General features: G+C 43.7%; 1 protein-coding gene across 6 annotated transcripts; it reads right to left on the reverse strand.

The window, feature by feature from the left end:
• Nucleotides 1-1,376: 1,376 nt before the first annotated feature.
• On the reverse strand, nucleotides 1,377-16,356 carry ccdc135 (coiled-coil domain containing 135). 6 transcript variants are annotated; one of them, XM_030734232.1, is made up of 17 exons: nucleotides 16,243-16,356; nucleotides 15,224-15,288; nucleotides 14,366-14,504; nucleotides 14,129-14,254; nucleotides 12,021-12,215; nucleotides 11,781-11,924; nucleotides 9,972-10,190; nucleotides 9,753-9,899; nucleotides 8,039-8,105; nucleotides 7,761-7,889; nucleotides 7,307-7,435; nucleotides 5,609-5,817; nucleotides 3,930-4,142; nucleotides 3,725-3,835; nucleotides 3,521-3,613; nucleotides 2,377-2,515; nucleotides 1,377-2,103 (listed from the first exon to the last, which is right to left on the reverse strand). In XM_030734232.1, the coding sequence occupies exons 2-17, from the start codon at nucleotides 15,259-15,261 to the stop codon at nucleotides 2,075-2,077; spliced, it is 2,127 nt and encodes a 708-aa protein (XP_030590092.1). In that variant the 5' UTR covers nucleotides 15,262-15,288; nucleotides 16,243-16,356; the 3' UTR covers nucleotides 1,377-2,074. The 6 variants fall into 6 exon arrangements, with proteins under 6 accessions (XP_030590092.1, XP_030590090.1, XP_030590089.1 ...); XM_030734230.1 differs by having other exon boundaries at nucleotides 14,129-14,251; nucleotides 15,224-15,319; nucleotides 16,243-16,321; XM_030734229.1 differs by having other exon boundaries at nucleotides 15,224-15,319; nucleotides 16,243-16,318.
• Between the last annotated feature and the right edge of the window lie 1,943 nt (nucleotides 16,357-18,299).

Genomic DNA, 18,299 nt, shown 5'->3' on the forward strand with positions numbered 1-18,299 from the left:
CATCAAACTGATACCAAACAGATAATGTACAACAAGTTTATTCAAGCTGTTGTGTTGAAGCAACTGCCTGCTGCTAAAACAGTAACACTGTGGGTCCTACAGCCAAAGACTAGAAGCAGGTGACAGCTCTCTGGGGATTTCTATTAATTTAATTGGATAATTATGTTATTATGTTGTTTTATATATATATATATATATATATATATATATATATATATATATATATATATATATATATATATATATATATATATATTCCATTAGCTTAAAAACTGCATTGATGCAGTGCTGAAAATCAGTTTGTTTATATAGCACACATGAAAGCATGACTGCAAAACTTTGTGAGGCAATAACCATCTGAGACAGAAATCAGCCTCATGTAACTGACACCATCACCTCACACACATCACCAGAAGCCCTCCGACACATCCTGCCTTGTGTTTACCACATCCACCCATGCACGCATACCTGCTCAAAGCTCTCTTTGCACAGTCACAGCAGCTTAAATCACATATAATCCAAAGCTCTAACAGACCTGCTGGTCATGCTTTCCCTGTCTTTCTTGCAAAATAGACACACGTTTAAGTTGCAGTACCAGCAGGGGGCGATCATTTATTTTCAATTCAATTTTATTTATATAGCACCAAATCACAACAACTGTCACCTCAAGACGCTTTATATTGTAAGGTAAAGACTCCACAATAATACAGAGAAAACCCAACAATCTAACGACCCCCTGTGAGCAAACACCTGGTGACAGCAGGAAGAAACCTCCAGCAGGCTCAGGCGGGTTGGGGGTGAGAGGAGGGAGACAGGAGAACTATTTAAAGCCATTAAGCTAAATGATGATATGTATTTACACTTGGCCCTCTAACACCTGTCATCTCACCTTTTCTTTTCCTTCTTAATCTTCATTATGCAGAACTGTAGAAATGGCTGCTAATAAAGACAAAGGTGGTGGGAATACAGGGAGGAGAACGCTGCACGCAAGAGCCGATGAAGATGGTCAGACAGATGTTCTTGAATTCGGTCTGACACCACTAACCTCTGCTTAATGTGAAATACTACCTCAAAGTAAAATCAAGAACACAGCTGTGAACAACACTGCAAAAAAAGTGTAGTTTAAAAACAAATACAATCATAATCAGAGTCTACAGAAAGAACCAAAATCTTAATAATTACACTGTAAAATTTAAAGTTCAGATTCATAACACAAAGAAAAAATGAACATACTCACAGATCAGAGTGTGTTCATGATGACACTCTGATGGTTCACTGCTGCTTCTCTGATTCTTCAAACCAGGAACTCCTCCAACTGAAGGAGTCCCTCCTCCAACCGGGGGGGGGTTGGAGGTGGGACTCCTTCAGTCCCCCATCAGTCTGTATGTCAGTCTGCTGTGATTTAACCGGCTGCTAAAGCCGACTGTACCACTTTATATTAACACTGTTGTTGGAAGTTATTGTGGAGGTCTGTGACTTCACTATAAGAAAGTAAAAAAGAACAGTTTGGTTCATTGTGTCCAAAACTGTGAAAGAAAATCTCAGTGTTGTAAATGTATTTGAACCTCTGCTCTCCTCCTGTCACAGATCACCTGACACTCGTCTCCACCCTGCCTGCACTCTCTGCTTCACCTCTCTCGTCTGTTGCTTTGGACGGTTGACCCCAGGCATTTAACCTCTACCCTCACTACCTCCATGCATGTTCACCTCTCCACCTATCTTCCTCTCATTCACACACGTGTTCTGTCTGGCTTCTCTTTCCTGAGCATATTTAGTTCAAGTAATTCATGAAATTGCAGGACTCATAGCTTCTCATTTGTATTTATTTTTCAGCAGCAGCCATAAATGAGGCCGTGGTGTAGAGAGGACCGTCCTGCTCTGAGTGACCGGCTGCACAAAGTCTCACATACTGTCTGAAATTCTGCATTTAACATTTAATGAAAAATAAAAAATGAAGAAAAAAAAACAACACATTTTTAGTTGTGTTACTAACAAACGCCAATGTTGCTGTTTACTGTTACAATAAAAAGGTGACAGGTGTCTCAGCTGTGCAGCAGAGCTCCGCCTCCTCGTATTATTTCTCCTCAGATCTTTGGGATGTGCCTAGAAAACAAACGCACACACACACACACACACACACACACACACACACACACACACACACACACACACACACACACACACACACACACACACACACACACACACACACACACACACACACAGAGTAGCTGTTGGGTCAAAACACTTTGTTCTCTGCTGTAAGATGGGAGGTTGGTTAAGCAGGAAATAATTTTTGGGTTGAGCTGTGTCACCACACGTTTGATCTGGTGACGCCAATCTGTTTATGTGTGCCGGCTCTACGTGTGACTCCACCTTCATGCAGTGGAATTAATTTGGCCTTCTCTTCATTTTTGCTGAAGTCCAGATGCAGGTCTGTATCCTGCTCGTCCTGACTGTCGGTCTCCTCCTCAGAGAGATGCTCCTGCTGCGGCAAAATGTCATCAATTTCCTCCTTTTTTTGAAAAAACAAACAAACAAAAAAACCCACAAAAAACAAAAGAGTCAAAACCAGGATTAATCCAAGAAGCATATAAAAAAGAAAAGAGAGACCAATAGCCGAGATAAAAGCAACCTAATTAAAAATTAATTAAAACTTAAACAGCAGCTTTAGCTTCAGACTAGAACATCTCTGCAAATTAAAAGCCAGATTGAAGGTTTTTTTGCTTCACATCACTGCTGTTTCTCTCTTTTTCACTTCCCATCATTCTGGTAAAAGTTCATCTTGTTTCCATCGGTCCAAAGAACTTTTTCAGGCCTGTGAGGGTCTGTTAGTCTGATCTGACCGTCCTGCTCCTGAATGTGACTCATGGTCTGCACCTCGCTGTAAACTCTGATTGTAGACGGTGGCGGTGATACGGCAGCTCCGCCAAAGTCTTCTTGACTTGTTTTTCTTAACGATGGAAATAATGCTGTGCATTCCTTCTCTTTAAAAATAAACCATACTGTTGATTTTGCCCCATCTGTTATAGATCTAATATAGCTTTTCAACCTAAAGATGCATCTTTTCCCTGCTGTGGAATAATGAGGGAATAGGCCTGGCCATGAAACTCCCTCTCAGTCAACTGTCCAATTACGTTTAAGCCTCAAAAAATGTATAAAAATGACCATAATTCCTAAACGGTTGATGCAATACATTTATTAAACCCCCTGAATTAAAGCTAAAAAAGTCTGCACTGATACCACATCTTTACCTTTAATTTAAAGTTTTAAGGCATTTTAATTCAGGCTTGTCGAGGAACATTAGCAACATCCCACAGTTTACATTCAAAAGGATCTTATTTGAGCTGAAAAAGTGGGACTCTGTGTGAAATGTAAATAAAAACAGAATACATGGACATTTTAATATTTCATGAAAAATATTTCTGAATTTGATGGCAGCAACGTGTTTTAAAAAAGTTGGAACGGGTGCAACAAAAGGGCAGAAAAGTAAGCGGTACTAAAAAAAGGCTCGCCTCACCGTCTCCTGGTCACAGCAGGGCACCGGGTCAGCTTGTGCTCGGCTCCAAACCTTCATGCCACTCTTCTCTTTGCAGGTCACAATTTTTTTCACCTGCTCGCACATCAGCAGTGACAGTGTCGTTCATCTTTAACTGAACTTATGAGTACAAGAAAGCTATATGATGGTTATTCTTTTAATCCAGGACCCCGGGGGTGTGGTTACCTCGCCCACTGACAGCGCGATCTGATAAGACACCTCCTCCTCAGCCTCCATCAGGCCCAACATCATCTCTCGCAGAGTCGCGGCCGTAAACGGTTTCTCAAATAGATCCACCTTAAGAATCATTGGAGTGCATGAAGCCAGAGGCAGAGCAGAAGCTTTCAAGTATTAACTGTGAAATCTGTATTTCCATGTTAGCCACGTGTACCTGGAAGGTGGAGATCATGTCAAGTGAGAATTCCTGGGCCTTCCCTTTTTCTGACTCCAGTGGCTTGATGAAACTAATCTTTGAAGGGACTGATTGGTCCTTCGTTAAGTGATAGGTCACCTCGATGAGTCTCTCCGGCTCCAGGAACACTCGCTCGGCCACATCATCACTGGCTGGTTTGGAGCTGTTTCTATGGAAACGCTCAACCACTTTCTAAAAAACAAACAAACAAACAAACAACATCCACATAAGCATCCTGCCACTTCCTGGTAAGAGGAGATGTTACAATTGGGGAATGAAAATGGGCGGAGTGAAAACACCAACATTTCACTACTTCATCAACATTCCTAAAAACATCTGTGAACAATGTCTCAGAGACTTTATACAAAGTTCTTGTGCTTGTAGTTTAATGACCTGCAGTTTTTCAGTTTTTTCTTGTTCACTGAGAGAAATCTGGTTTGTTTTGGGCATAAACACCTGAGGTGCTCTGCCACCTGTGAATCAAAGATGCAGCAAACTGTGATTCAGCACTCCTGCGCTGTTGAAATCAACTCTTAATTACATCAACAACACCTCCTGACGTAGAACACAGTGGCTTCATTTCACTTTTTTATGCCTCCGCTTCAAAAGCTCTGTTGTGGACATCGCAGCTCTCGTCCAGGGTCGAGGAGAAAAAAGTAAAAGTTTTGTCTGTCAGCTGAAGCTCCAGCTTCTCAAACCGTATTGTTTCGATTCCCCTGGAGAGAGGCTCATTCGGCAGTGCTTCTTTTTTCTTACTTAGTGTTTTGGTGATTTTCTGTGAAATCACAAAGCTGGTCTCGACTGCTCCATCCCTGCACGTGTAAAGTATGGTTTAAAAAAAGTCTTTGTTGCTTTTACAGCTTCAGGTTCAGATGTCTGCTCTGCATCAGCCAAGTTCTTGTATCTGTCTGTGTTCTTAGTCTCGTAATTCTTGTAATCTGCTTTCCACAAACTAAGCACATGTTTTACCTGCAGTATATTATCAGAATCAGAATCAGAATCTTTATTGTCATTGTACACAGAAGTTGCACAACGAAATTTAAAATGCATTATATATATATATATATATATATATATATATATATATATATATATATATATATGTAAAAGGTTAGAAGTCCATGTCTTGTTAAGAAATGTACTTGGTTCTTTGAGGGATACACCTCTGTGTTTCACAGGAGGCCTCAGTCACGCCTCTCCAAATGCAGCATTTATGGTTGTGGCCGAAACTTCAATTTTGGCCTCAACTCTGTGTTGAGGTTGCACGTTCTCCTGTGCCTGCATGTCTTTCCACACTCTGCTTTAGTCTAAAGCACTTGTGGTCAGTAAGATTAATGTCAGTCCAGAATCTCACCACGACTGTTCAGGCCAGATTAGGTGTTAACGATGCGGTTAAACTAAGAGGGTGAAGTGAATGACTACCAAAACTAACAAGAGCACCACCGAGTGGTTTTGGATTCGTGATTCTTATTTTTTTTGGGTGGGGATGGTGTGTGTGTGTCAAAGCGCTGTTATTTTTCAGTAAACATGTGTTTGTGGAACAGATGGCGCCACCGAGGCTGTGATAAGAGCCAAAAATGATCTTCATCTGGTTGAGTGCTGATTGGTAATGGACTTATGATGCGATCTATTTGCACATTTTGTTTCCGTCTATTTACCAGGATGTGCAGTTCCTCAGGTCTCTCATAAAACTCCTGAATATGTTCTCTGAAGCAGACGTGTCGGTAGCAGAGGAAGTCCCTCCGCCCTTCGAAGAGCTCCATCATTTCAGTCTTTGACAGCACCCTCTGTACCACACCGTCAGCATGAGCACTGCTGAAGTGCATCTCTACCTCAGTGTCCACAGTGAGGTGTTTGACCCTGAAAACTGAGCACAGCAAACATACCGACTCTCAGCTTACTCATTCAGCACAGAGTGAATTTCTCTGACATCAAGAATAAGTTACCTGATCATTGTTTTCATACCTGCTGCAGAGTCCCTGATGGAAGCATTTACTGTAAATGAACCTATTATATTTACAGTTAGGGCTGGATCAGGTGACCCTGAACCCTCCCTTAGTTATGCTGCTATAGGCCTAGGCTGCTGGGGGGTTCCCATGATGCACTGTTTCTTTTCATTCACCTCTTTTTACTATGTTTATACTCCACTCTGCATTTAATCATTAGTTATTATTAATCTCTGTCTCTCCCCCATCAGCAGATGACCCCCCCTCCCTGAGCCTGGTTCTGCTGGAGGTTTCTTCCTGTTAAAGGGAGTTTTTCCTTCCCACTGTCACCAAGTGCTGCTCATAGGGGGTCGTTTTGACTGTTGGGTTTTCTCTGTATTATTGTAGGGTCTTTACCCACAATACAAAGCGCCTTGAGGCGACTGAATGTTGTGATTTGGTGCTATATAAATAAAATTGAATTGAATTTTGCATTCCTGAGCAGGCTGACTGCAAAAACTGAGTCATGAGTCCTGAAGCCTTGAGATGAGCTTATTTGCTGTTGACATCTTGGCATTTTGAAACTGGATGTGATGAGCAAGGGGAAGGATATGACTGTGATACTGGACGCTCATTGGCTAACAGCTTGTCAATCAGAAGTCGTTGGCCAATGAGCGTATCCTGAGCAATCCTCACTTTGAATCTTCATATATAATCCATGAAATCTTAGTCTGCCTGCAGACTCCACCTACACAATCAGGAGTTCAGCAACCAAACTCGGCACTCAGTCACAGCTTTGTCATCATGCTACCTAGCAAGCATCTACCAATGAGCTAAAATCACTCATTTGTATCGATTATGCACCTAAAACACTTTATAAAAGCATCAAAGCATATTGATCTTTCCTTATACTCTTAATAGGGAAGGGCAGTGTCTGTCTGATGAGTGCACTACAACTTATTTTTCTGAAGGCTGACAGTGTTCCCTTCATCATACAGAGATGAACGCTCTGAAATGAGCGACTGGCACAGTAAAAACATCAGAAAAGTAAACGTCCTGCAGCGGCAGTGCGATGTTCCTGATGTTCACCCTGAGCTCAGCTGGACTGTTGGCTTCCTTCGGTTGGCAGGTGAAGACGACGGTAAGAAAGTAGTTCCTGAATGAAGCGGCTTTCAACAAGATTTGTGGATTTTTTTTAAAGTAATGATTTCTAGACATACGCAGAAGGCAGAAATCTGAACTACTGATCTCCAAAACTGAAAAACTCACACCAAAAACAGTCTAGATGGACAAACAGCACACCAATCAGAGGAAAAGGATTTTGTTTTGGGGTGAACTGCCCTTTAAATGTTTCATATTTCTAGCTTGATGCATCAGATTCACACACTGGAGGTCTCTGGTGGTGAGGACGGCTGCAGGAAGCAGACTCACGCTGGAGGTGATATTTGCTTCCATAGCTGAAGATTTCTGTGGTCACACGGTCGATATTGTTGACCTCTTTCTCCAACAGGAAGTCGCTCCTGTCTTGATACCACTCCTTCACCACAGTGACCTCAGTGCCTTCAACACACACACACACACACACACACACACACACACACACACACACACACACACACACACACACACACACACACACACACACACACAGGTTACTTATCACAAATTCAAAAGGACAAAAATAAATACATATATAATTACAATCAATTCTAAACATTCAGGAAGTCAGGAAGGTGCTGTTAGTCAATAAGACTGACTGCTGCTGGAGGTGATGAGCTGCACTGGTCTAATCATGAGCATCGTTGTGATTTTGATGATGAATCATACTTTGGGAAAGCAGACCCAGCTCTACTTCTACACGATGACAGAAACATGTGGCACTCACAGTCCCGGTCTTTGTATTTGGTCAGTCGTGTGACGAGGCCGTGCGACCTTCTGCGCGGTGCAAACCTCTCCAGCTGGGCTTGTTTGTAGCGGATCACTTTCTCTCCTCCTGGAAAACGGTTCTCCATGGCTGAATAATGAAAAAGCAGTTTTAGAGGTTTTAGAGCATCATGTGACCTCTGTTTGGATTTGAGTCTTTTTTCTTTTAGATGGAATGACAACACAAATAGCTTAAGAAAGAGTAGAAGTCAGCACAGAGTACTACCAGATACCATCTACCTTCATGTGAGATAGCGATGTATCTGACCCAGGATCTCGGCATCTCAAAAACGTTGGGCTCGTCCTCCTTTGAGACAAAGAAAGTTCAGTTTATAGTTACTGTATTCACAGTAAAATGTGTTTTATTTAGCTGTAGCTCACATTTAAATTTTTATTCGAAGTATGGCCTAGATCAATCTCTTTGTGGTGGAACAATTCTCCAAAACCCTGACTTTAGTTCATAACCCTGCTTTCCTTTAGAGGTGACGAATAACAACAACAAAAAAAAGGGTGAAATCAAAGTGAAAAAACGATGCAGAGGTTAGTCCATTTCATTGTAGCAACTCAAAGTGATACTCAGGGCTCCTAATGAAATGATGGATGGTGTCCTGGAGGATCTCCTTGAGGATCTGGAGCAGGGCATCACTGAGCTCCTGGACAGTCTGAGGTCCAACCTGGACTAAAACATAATGTCCCAGAGTTTCTATTGGATTTAGGTCAGGTGACGTCAGGGGCCACTCAATGGTATCAGTTCGTTCATCCAGGAACCACCTGCATACTCTCACCACATGAGGCTGGGCATTGTTGTGCACCAGGAGGAACCACTGCACCAGCGTAGGGTCTGACAGGTCCAAGGACTTCATCCTGATACCTGATGGCAGTCAGGGTGCTGCTGCTGAGCCTGTAGAGGTCTCTGTGTCCCTCCATGGATGTGCCTCCCCAGACCATCACTGACCCACCACCAAAGCGGTCATGCTGAATGATGTTACAGGCAGCATAACGTTCTCCACAGCTTCTCCAGACCATTTCACCTCTGTCACATGTGCTCAGGGTGAACCTGCTTCCATCTGTGAAAAGCACAGGGCACAGGTGGTGGTGCTGATGTGTTAAGGACCTTCTCCTGTCCAGCTCTCCTACAGTTCCTGCCTGTCTCCTGGAATCTCCTCCATGCTCTGAGACTGTGCTGGGAGACACAGCAAACCTTCTGCCAATGGCACGTATTGATGTGCCATCCTGGAGGAGTTGGACTACCTGTGCAGCCTCTGTAGGGTCCAGGTATGACCTCATGCTGCCAGCAGTGACACTGACCCTAGCCAAATGCAGAACTAGGGAAGAAAACATGAACAAAAACACAGAAACGATGAGGAGTCATCTTTTCTGACCTGTAAAATCATTCCTGTTTTGGAGGCTGTCTCATTGTGTCCTTTCTAGTGCACCCGCTGTTAAATTCATGACCACCAAAGCAGCTGAAACAGAATGTATCTAATCTAGATCAGATTAATCTAATATAGTCTGTATACTGTATTTTAATTATGGAAAATGTATTTTACATGATGTTGAATAAATTTTTTGGTATTCTTCTGGTGCACCAACTGTCAGAATATTACCATCACAAAGATGTTAGCATTCGAATCTGCCCCAGTTTTTAACTCTCATTTATGTATTCTTGCTTGGTGTTTTTGGTGGCTCAGGTCGTATTTTGCTGCTTTGTGGAATAAAAAACATATAAAAAGGTGCAGTTATAAAGGCTCCTCATGCCTCAGTACGTTCCTGTGTATCACTGTTAACCCTGTGGGACTAATTTATGCCACTAAACCAGCTGGATGTAAGAAAAATAAAGAAAAATAAAGTGTGCTGGGAGTGATCTGGCACTGTTGAAGAAAGGTTTATGCTTTTTGCAGGCTAAGCTGTGGAACTTCATGATCATAATGTACACACAGTAAAACAGACATACATCAGGTACCTCCACCAGGTTGCTCTTTTTGCCCATCAGTTTCAGGTCTTTTCTCTTCAGGACTTTTTGAATCAGCTGCTTTTTGCTGGGCGCTCCAAACAGGAGTGGTTCCCACGTCTTCAAGTCGTCCAGGTCAAACATCAAATCCTACACAAGGAACATATTTAATCAAACCTGCTCTGTTTCGTCTGCACTGACTCGGACTCTGTGCGGACTCACGGCACAGCCGTTGCTGCAGTCCTGCATGTTGACGTAGTAGTTGAGGTTGTTCCACACGCTCTCGATGCCCAGGAATTTGTCACTGTTGGTAGGGTAGCTGATCCCAGTCAGAGGGTCGATGAAGAAGTTCTCCTGGATGCTCCGACTCCCTGACAGCACCAGCACCCAGCAGTGCACCCGCAGACCTCGCAGCGGGTCGGCGAGTTGCTGATTTTTCTCCTGGTTGTTAAAGGAATGAAGACGAGTTCATCGCTGCTTTAAGGAACCTCTCTCGTTAATGTGGTGAGGACTTACTGAACAACGTGCACCATTTCTACTGAACTTCAGTCAGTAAATCCATGCTAATAAATGAATTTGTATACACTTCAAACCAGCTTCACAAAGTACTTCATAAAAAACTCAACAAAATACAAAAGCACAGGAAATGAAGACGAATAAAACCGACACAATGGATGATCAAAGCATAAAAAAAAACATAACTGGGACGACTTCAAACACAGTAACATTTAAACATTTCTACGTTACTTTTAGTCATATTATATACAGCTTATTGCTATTACTCAAATTTTTGTCCTGATACTATTGTGCATTTTTGGAGGAGTCAGATGAATGAACTGTGATGTTTGTTGTTACTGTTGCACCTGCAGAAGCTACTTAAGCTCATCATCTCAAACCTTCAGACGGGACCTTTGTATTAGGAACCAGTTTCGATTTTAAAAGTTGGATCAAATTAAACTCCCTGCCTGGTTGGCGAGTGCTCGCTGTCATGAAGGGAAATATGTTGCAAAGAGAGTTTCACGTGATGCGTTGGCTGCTTGCAGACTGCCGCAGTTACCTGTAGTTTGCGTGAAAGACACAGACTGCAAACTGGAAATGGAGAACACCTTCAAAGTAAAAGATGTGCCTTCCCACTGCAACCAACACTTTACTCTGAATGACCTGTTTCCTGTTTACATCACACCTTTCACAGTGTCCCTGCAGCTCTGCAGGCAGTTTCCAAACAGTCTGAAGGCAAGTCTGTGTATGCAAACGGTTTTTGGTGCAGCAAAAAAGTAGTTACGGTTGTTTTGTGACCAATTTCTTGTTACCAACTGTAAACAACCTCCAGCAAACGGTGACTGGAGGTCACCAGGGGGTCGCTGACCAGGCTCTAGGCCTGTGTGACTGAGGCCTAATTAGAGCAACTGAACTGGACCTCTGCATCGTGTTTGTGCTGTTGGGCCTTTTAGAGCATTTTTAACACAATAATCTGACAAATAATACGACATCCTGTGTGAGAGGAAGGCTGCGCTCCAGTTCAGGTGGGAAAATTCTCACAGTTTATTGGTGCAGCGCGTTTATGAAGCTAGTTCACATTCGCTGATAAATGAACACAGTCTCATCTACATGTACACGGCAATGGCCATCCTGCTAAAACTAAACTGCATATGTCAGTACAGCAGATGAGCTCTATGTTGAATCCGCTGTGACCAAACAAACAGTGTGCTCATTAAACATGTTCATCTTTTGAGGACACTGTACAGTAAATGGACATAAAGTTGTGACAGTAAAAAGCATTAGAAATTAGGTTCCAGATAACTTTAAATACTAAATGCAAATAGTTTTAGATTCAACAGTAAGCAGGCTGATAAACAGACAAGGACGTGCAGAGAGGATGAACTGATCTGGGTGCTGCAGGGTAAATACTGCAGATCCTGTTAATGTGACTGCTGGTTTATAAAGTACATATTCCAGTATGCATGAGCTCCTTGGTTGTAGCGTATAATCTAATGTAATTAAACTGCAGCTATAGTGAAAAGATCCCTTTACCTCCTGTAGTTTTTGTTTCTCAAGCAGCGCCGCTTCAGCTTCCTGTTTCTTCTTCTCTCGCTGGGCCAGAAAATGGCTCTTCTGCTCCAGCTGAAGCTTTGCTGAGTATTTATTATCCCGCTGCTTCTGCTCCGGGGTCACTGCCTGCACACGAACACACACAACCAAGCAGCTACACATGTGAGACAACAATCTGTGTGATGGTGGACCACGTGTACATACAATTATGCATGCCATTACCTTGACCTCAGTGTCCAGCAGGGGGCACTCCTGCAGGCTCTGATCCAGCACACACATCTCTTTAACGGCGTAGCCGCTGACGCAGTAGGCGTCGTAGTTTTCGCCAAGCAGCAGGCTGCACAGCAGAGTGGCATACTCAAAACACGTGGCTCTCTGACTCTGCAGCACCGCGGTGGGAGAGAACAGGTGTTTTGGCTGCAACAGGAGACACCGAGAGACATCTTCACTGAGAGAGTGTATGTGTGTATTTATGGATGTGAATTTGATTGCGTGCTACAGCCTTATGGGCGTGGGATCTTGTTCTTACAAAGAATTTTTATTATCCACCTTCTTGAAAAGCTAAAACATGTTCATGACAATGACTGTATATAAAAGACAGACACAGCTTCGAGGTCTGACAAGTGAAGCTAATGCAGAAATCACTTGAACCTGCATGCTCTCTAACGGCCATTTCTGGCTTTGTGCTACATGTGAGAAGCACAACTGTGGAAAATCTCCTGTCTAAAATTTGTGTGTCCTGAGTCACTCATGGGGTCCCCAGTTAGTTGGACATGCAAGAAACCCCTCATCTAAGAGGTGTCCTGGTCAGGTGAAGCTCCTCAGCTGGTTCCTTTCAATGTGGAGGAGCAATGGCTTTCAGGTTAAAGCGGAAGTGGTTCCTATAGTCCTGCTAGTTTCCTTCATTGGATGTTCCTCCCAAAGTGCAAGGAAATATTTCTGTGCAGACTTTTTTTGAATCATCTTCAAAATAATTAAAGAGGTCCTGGTTTTTTTTGCTCCTTCAAAGGGATAACACCTACCCACTGGTACAGATATGTGGATGACACTTGGGTCAAAACCAAAGTTTACTGGAAGCCCACACGGACCAGCACCTACTCTTTGACTCCCACCACCCTCTGGAACACAAACTTGGGGTGATCAGGACCCTACGACACCGGGCAGAAAGTGTTCCCTCTGAGGCTGAAGGGAAACAAAAGGAACACACATATATTAAGAAAGCCCTCAAAACATGTGGTTACCCCAACTGGGCTTTCATCAGATCAGCCAAGATGCACAGGAATGAAGGCCAAACACAATCTATGGAGAATAAGAATGACAAGAGGAAGAACATTGTCATCCCTTATGTGGCAGCTTGTCAGAGAAACTCAGGAGAATTTTCTCCAAGCATGACATCTCAGTATACTTCAAACCAAGTCACACCCTAAGGCAAAAACTGGTTCATCCCAAGGACAAACCCCCAAACACAAGATCAGCAATGTGGTCCAGTGCTCGGACCTCAGGACAGGACTCAGCTGTACATCTGCACTTAAAGGTTAAAGGTCACTTTTCGAGGATGCCAACGTTCACATTTTGGACCGTGAAGACAGATGGTTTGTCCACTGTGAACGACCATCACTGAACAGAGGAGGTGGATTATGCCAACAGCTGTCAGCCACCTATAACGCAGTCCTGAGATCTCTTCCCTGGTGCCTCAATCTCCACCCACACCTTCCTTCAGGTGACCTCAATAGGTCACATGATAGAACAGGGCAAGGTCACACAGCGATTTCACACAAAACTCCTGGTGGTACTGACCAACACCTTTTTCACACCTTGGCTCATGACGCAGATGATTAATCGCGGGTCAGTGACTTCTAAAGGCTACGCCCCCCACTAGGGTTTAAACAGCTGGGACTCTCCACCTCTAGGCTGGAGGTGAAACGTCTTCACAGAGGCCCAGTCGCCTTTTTTCAAGCGCTTGAGACTTCCTGCCATGTGTTTGGCTGATTAGAGATTTGCATTAATAATGGGCTGAACAGGTGAAACTGGCTGCTGAGAATAGATCAACCTTTAAAATGTCAGCTTTGCCTTCACGCTGAGCTCTCTCCTTACTTAAAGACTCCGTATCACTGTGGGTGCTGCAGAAATCTGTCTGCCAAATCGTCTTCGTTAAAATATCATCATAGTCATAATAATTGTTTGGAGTCTCACAAGACAGAAACAGCAGGATAAAAGAAATCCTGTCCTTTACCTCTCAACCACTGAGCACACAAAAAAAGTTTGTTCCTATGGCTCTCAAACTGCCAGTGAAGTAAAAATAAAATCTTTTCTACTGTTCCTGTTCTGACCAGGTGCACAGGCGGATCCAAAGGGACCAGCGACAGGGAGTCGGCCACAAAAGAGGCGCAGCCCTGCCAGCTGAACAGCTCACAGTGGACCGTCGAGGTGGGCCGAAGAGACGTGGACACGAACTTCTGAATATGAGGCAGGACAGTCAGAGAAACAGAGTATTTAGCCTATTAGCAGACGGCATCTTTTCTTCAGAGACAAAAAGGTTTAACTAGAGATGTCTAAGACGGACCTACCTTTACTCCACATTCGTTGACGGGGCAGAGCAGCAGCGGTGTGCGGTCAGGACACAGGTGCGAATACTGACGCTGGAAGCTGTCGGCCATGGCTAACAGCCGAATCTCTTCTGGAGAGTTACTCCTGTAGGACTTCGGGCTGAAGAAGGAGAGCAGGTGAAGACTTACTACAATCTCATACCCATCAACACATGTGTCCACCTGTTGGTGTGCTGTTGGTCACTGAACTACTGCAGGTGAGCAGAGTCCCAGCAGAAACCCAGGTTAACTGTAATAACTGCTCGGCGTGACTGCAGTTGTTGAGTTTAGTGAAGCCAATTATTGGAAACATAAAGCCAGATAGATCCCAGATGTTCTCGTCCCCAGCAAGGTTTCCAGCTCCAACAACCACCAGCTTCTGCTTCATACTGACCTGAAGTCCATGTGAGCGATAGCTGTGGTGAGAACTTGGGTTTTGGCTCTGACCCCCGGGGCAAAGCTAAAGGGCCAGATTTTCACAAATTCTTTATTTTATGGTCTGTGTTAAATATAATAAATATCTTTACTAATGACCTGACAAAAATAATAATTTTCTGCAGCATTAGTCTATTATTAGTCTTCTTTTCAGCACCTGTAATGCATTTTTGTGTTATATTTTTGGTGTTCTTTGGTGATTACATCAGGTATCTGCTCTGCACCTGTTATTGATTTTTTTTGGGTGCTCTGAAATGCCCTGTTTTAAGTGATCGTGCTCAGAGTCTATTAAGTGACTTTTTGTGGAGTTGAAAAGGACAAAATTTTTACTCTATTTCTTTGTATTTCCTTCCAGTATATGTGTGTGTGTGTGTGTGTGCGCGCGAGAGTTTGTGTGAAGCTTACAGAAGCTCCTCAGGAGCTGAAACGTCCTCCGACTGCATCAGTGCTCTGCTCCTGTGGCGATCCTCCTGGATAAAGGACAGATGCATTTATGTGCACCTGAAGGTTACACAAAATCACAAACACGCACACACATCAAACAGTCTCTGCAGAAAATGTAGAAAAATTTACAAATTAAAATTATTACATCTTGTCTGCTGAAAGTATTTTCTTGTGCACTGAAAAAAAAGAGAGACTGAAATGCCTTCAGTTAAAAACTGGCAACAAAGGCAAACACAAACTTGAATTTCTGCTCTAGAAATTCATAAAAAACAAACAAACAAAAAACTAGCGCACACTGAACTGGAAAAATTCACCTTCGTAAATGTAAGAAAACTATCGACACAACAAACAATAATTGTTCAGATTGAAGTTTATGGTGAGTCCTAACAGTTAATCCTTGTAATCAGTAATCAAGGTTCACATATCAAAAATGATATTTTGAATGGTTTTTATCTTGCCTGGGTTATCCTTGTGCTTTCATTCACTTTTCCTCAGAATAACTAAAAGCCTTTTTTATGTCTTTTTAAAATTTAAAACAGATATTACAGAACCAATAAAATCAATACAATGTCAATACCTACATTATATTTTTGTTTTAGTGCAAAACACAGTCGTTTATTCTCTAAAGTTCAGTTTATATTTTACGCTTTTTCTCATTAGGATCTTACTCTTGGTCAGTCTAGATCTGTGTCACCTCTTAAAACCCACATGGGCAGCTGTCTGAGAGTTGAATTTTATTGACTTATCAATTCTAATTATGTTTAATGTCTTTTAATACTTTCAGATTTTATTGTGCTTTAATGTTAAGCACTTTGCTCAGCACTCGCTGTTTTTAACGTGCTATATAAATAAAGTGGCTTGGGTTGTGTAACCCCTCACCCACCCCTAACTAACTCTAACTAACTCTAACACTCTAACTAACTAACACTAAGTCTTCAGTTAAAGCCAGCAGGACGTAAAGAAACAAGCTTTTTACTCACCCCGTCTCAACCCCAGATTGTATTCGTGACCCCTCGCTGACTCGGAAGCGCTGTTGCTGCTCCGTGTCCATGGTAACAGCAAGACGGGCCCAACGTGACTCTAAGCTGCATTCACGTCCCCTCTGAAATAACAGAATTTGGAACCTGCTTTAGAACATCTTTTAAACAGGGAATGCCAGGTTTATTCTGCCACACACCCAGGCCATTCTGATCTCCCGTGAGCTAGACCAGCTTAAACTACTGTGTGAAAATAGCCTCCCTTAGATGGTATTAAAGTAGGTTCTACTGTAGGTCTGAAAAATTAAACACTGCATTCTTGGTAAAAGCCAGCAGCAGGCTCTGGCCGTTGTGGTGAAGTTAATGGGAAAACGTCCCTCGGCTCTCTTGCTCTGTGACGTTCCTGATGATTTTAATGCACATGTGTCAGACTAAAGGGCGACGTAATTTCAAACGGCCCGCGAGATGATTTCATATAGCTATAATAATTAATGGTCAACGGTAAACAGCGCTCCCACCACTTATACTACAAATCCCGCAATGCACCGCAACAGCTGCTGCAGGCCAAGACCTGTGGCTAACCCATTTGTGTTGCCAATGACTCATTGATCAGTGATCCGCAGACAGCACTTTTTCCAGTGACACAACCAGCCTGACCCCCAAAAATGGCCAAATGAAAAGTGGAAAGCAGGAGGCCCTGATCCCTGACATCGGAGGTAAACCGTGTTGTAGAAGTTAAGTTAGTTTATATATAAAGTATATATTTTACTGTAAACCTTATTTTGTCTAAATAGTAATTTAATAACTAAATTTAGGGTTAAAAATTAAGTAAAGTTATTGTCATTACATTCATGTTTACCTATTGGGGTCTTGTTGAGAACAGGTTTTCAGTAAAAGCTGGTTTGTAGTTTGAACTCTGCACTTCGCGGTTTTATGTAAATGAGGTGCAGCGCCGGAGCAGGAGAACGAGGGGAGAGATGGGGGTGCAGGGGAAGGCGCTACTGATGAGAAAATGAAGCTTTTGTGAAGCACTGAACCACTTGAGCCAATTGTTTCGAAAATAGGTTCATTACTCGAAGCTTCAATTATAGCGCCCTCTCCTGGAAAAGTGCAATGCTTTCAATTGCACACCTGCACACACGCGCTCACACACCTCAATGATCTGAAGCATCTTTGCATTGTTGTTTGCATTGTTTGAGGCACACACGTTATGACCAAATATCATGATATCAGGTTCTATTTACAAATAAAGATGGATGAATGTGTTTGTTGTGTTATTGAGCAGAGTGCTGGGAAAACATAGGATTAACTGGCTGTGATTGTGTAACTACCGCTTTTGCGTTAATCTTCATAAGACAGCGTCTGTCATCACGTTGAAAAGACGAGCCATGCACCCCGCCTGGGATGGGGACTGGCTCATTGTTCGGGGCTGGGTTGGCTGCTTCCCTGGGTTGCCGCTGGCTTGGTGCTGGTACCCGCTCTCCCACATTAGGTGTCCATGTATGTTACATGTGCGTATGCATGAGTGTGTGACTGGTGCATGCGAATGTGCGTGCATGTGTATGTGCGTGTGTGTACATGAGGGAATGACTGGTACGTGTGTGTGTGTGTGTACGTGCGTGCTTGTGAGAGTGTGTGTGTGTGGACAGCTGGGCCTGGGTTGGTGGCTTGCCAAGCCTTGGCACCGGTGGGACACGGAGGGTGGGAGTTACCCCTCCCTACCGCTCCACGCTGCTCCCCACTGGTCGTCACTGCCGCCCCTGGGGTGTGGGTGCCCGTGGGTCCCGGGATGTGTGGCCGGATGTCTCGGCATGGTTTTTGGCCTGCTCCCTTGGCGGCCGTGACCTGGGGGTGGCTTGGGCCTCTTTGGCGCGTGGGGGGGCTCTGCCGGGTGTCGGGCTGCTCTCGGGCGCTTGGGGCCTCGGGGGCCGCATGCCTGGCTCGTGCTGGGGGTGCCGGCCTGCCGGGGGGGGTGGGCTGCCCGTCGTCTCTGGCTCTCTGGACTCTAGCCCCTGGATTGTGGGGGTTCCGTCTGTAGCCTCCCTCCTTCCTCTTCTGGG

Source organism: Archocentrus centrarchus, chromosome 7, assembly GCF_007364275.1.
Source record: "Archocentrus centrarchus isolate MPI-CPG fArcCen1 chromosome 7, fArcCen1, whole genome shotgun sequence".
NCBI classification, from domain to species: Eukaryota; Metazoa; Chordata; class Actinopteri; order Cichliformes; family Cichlidae; genus Archocentrus; species Archocentrus centrarchus.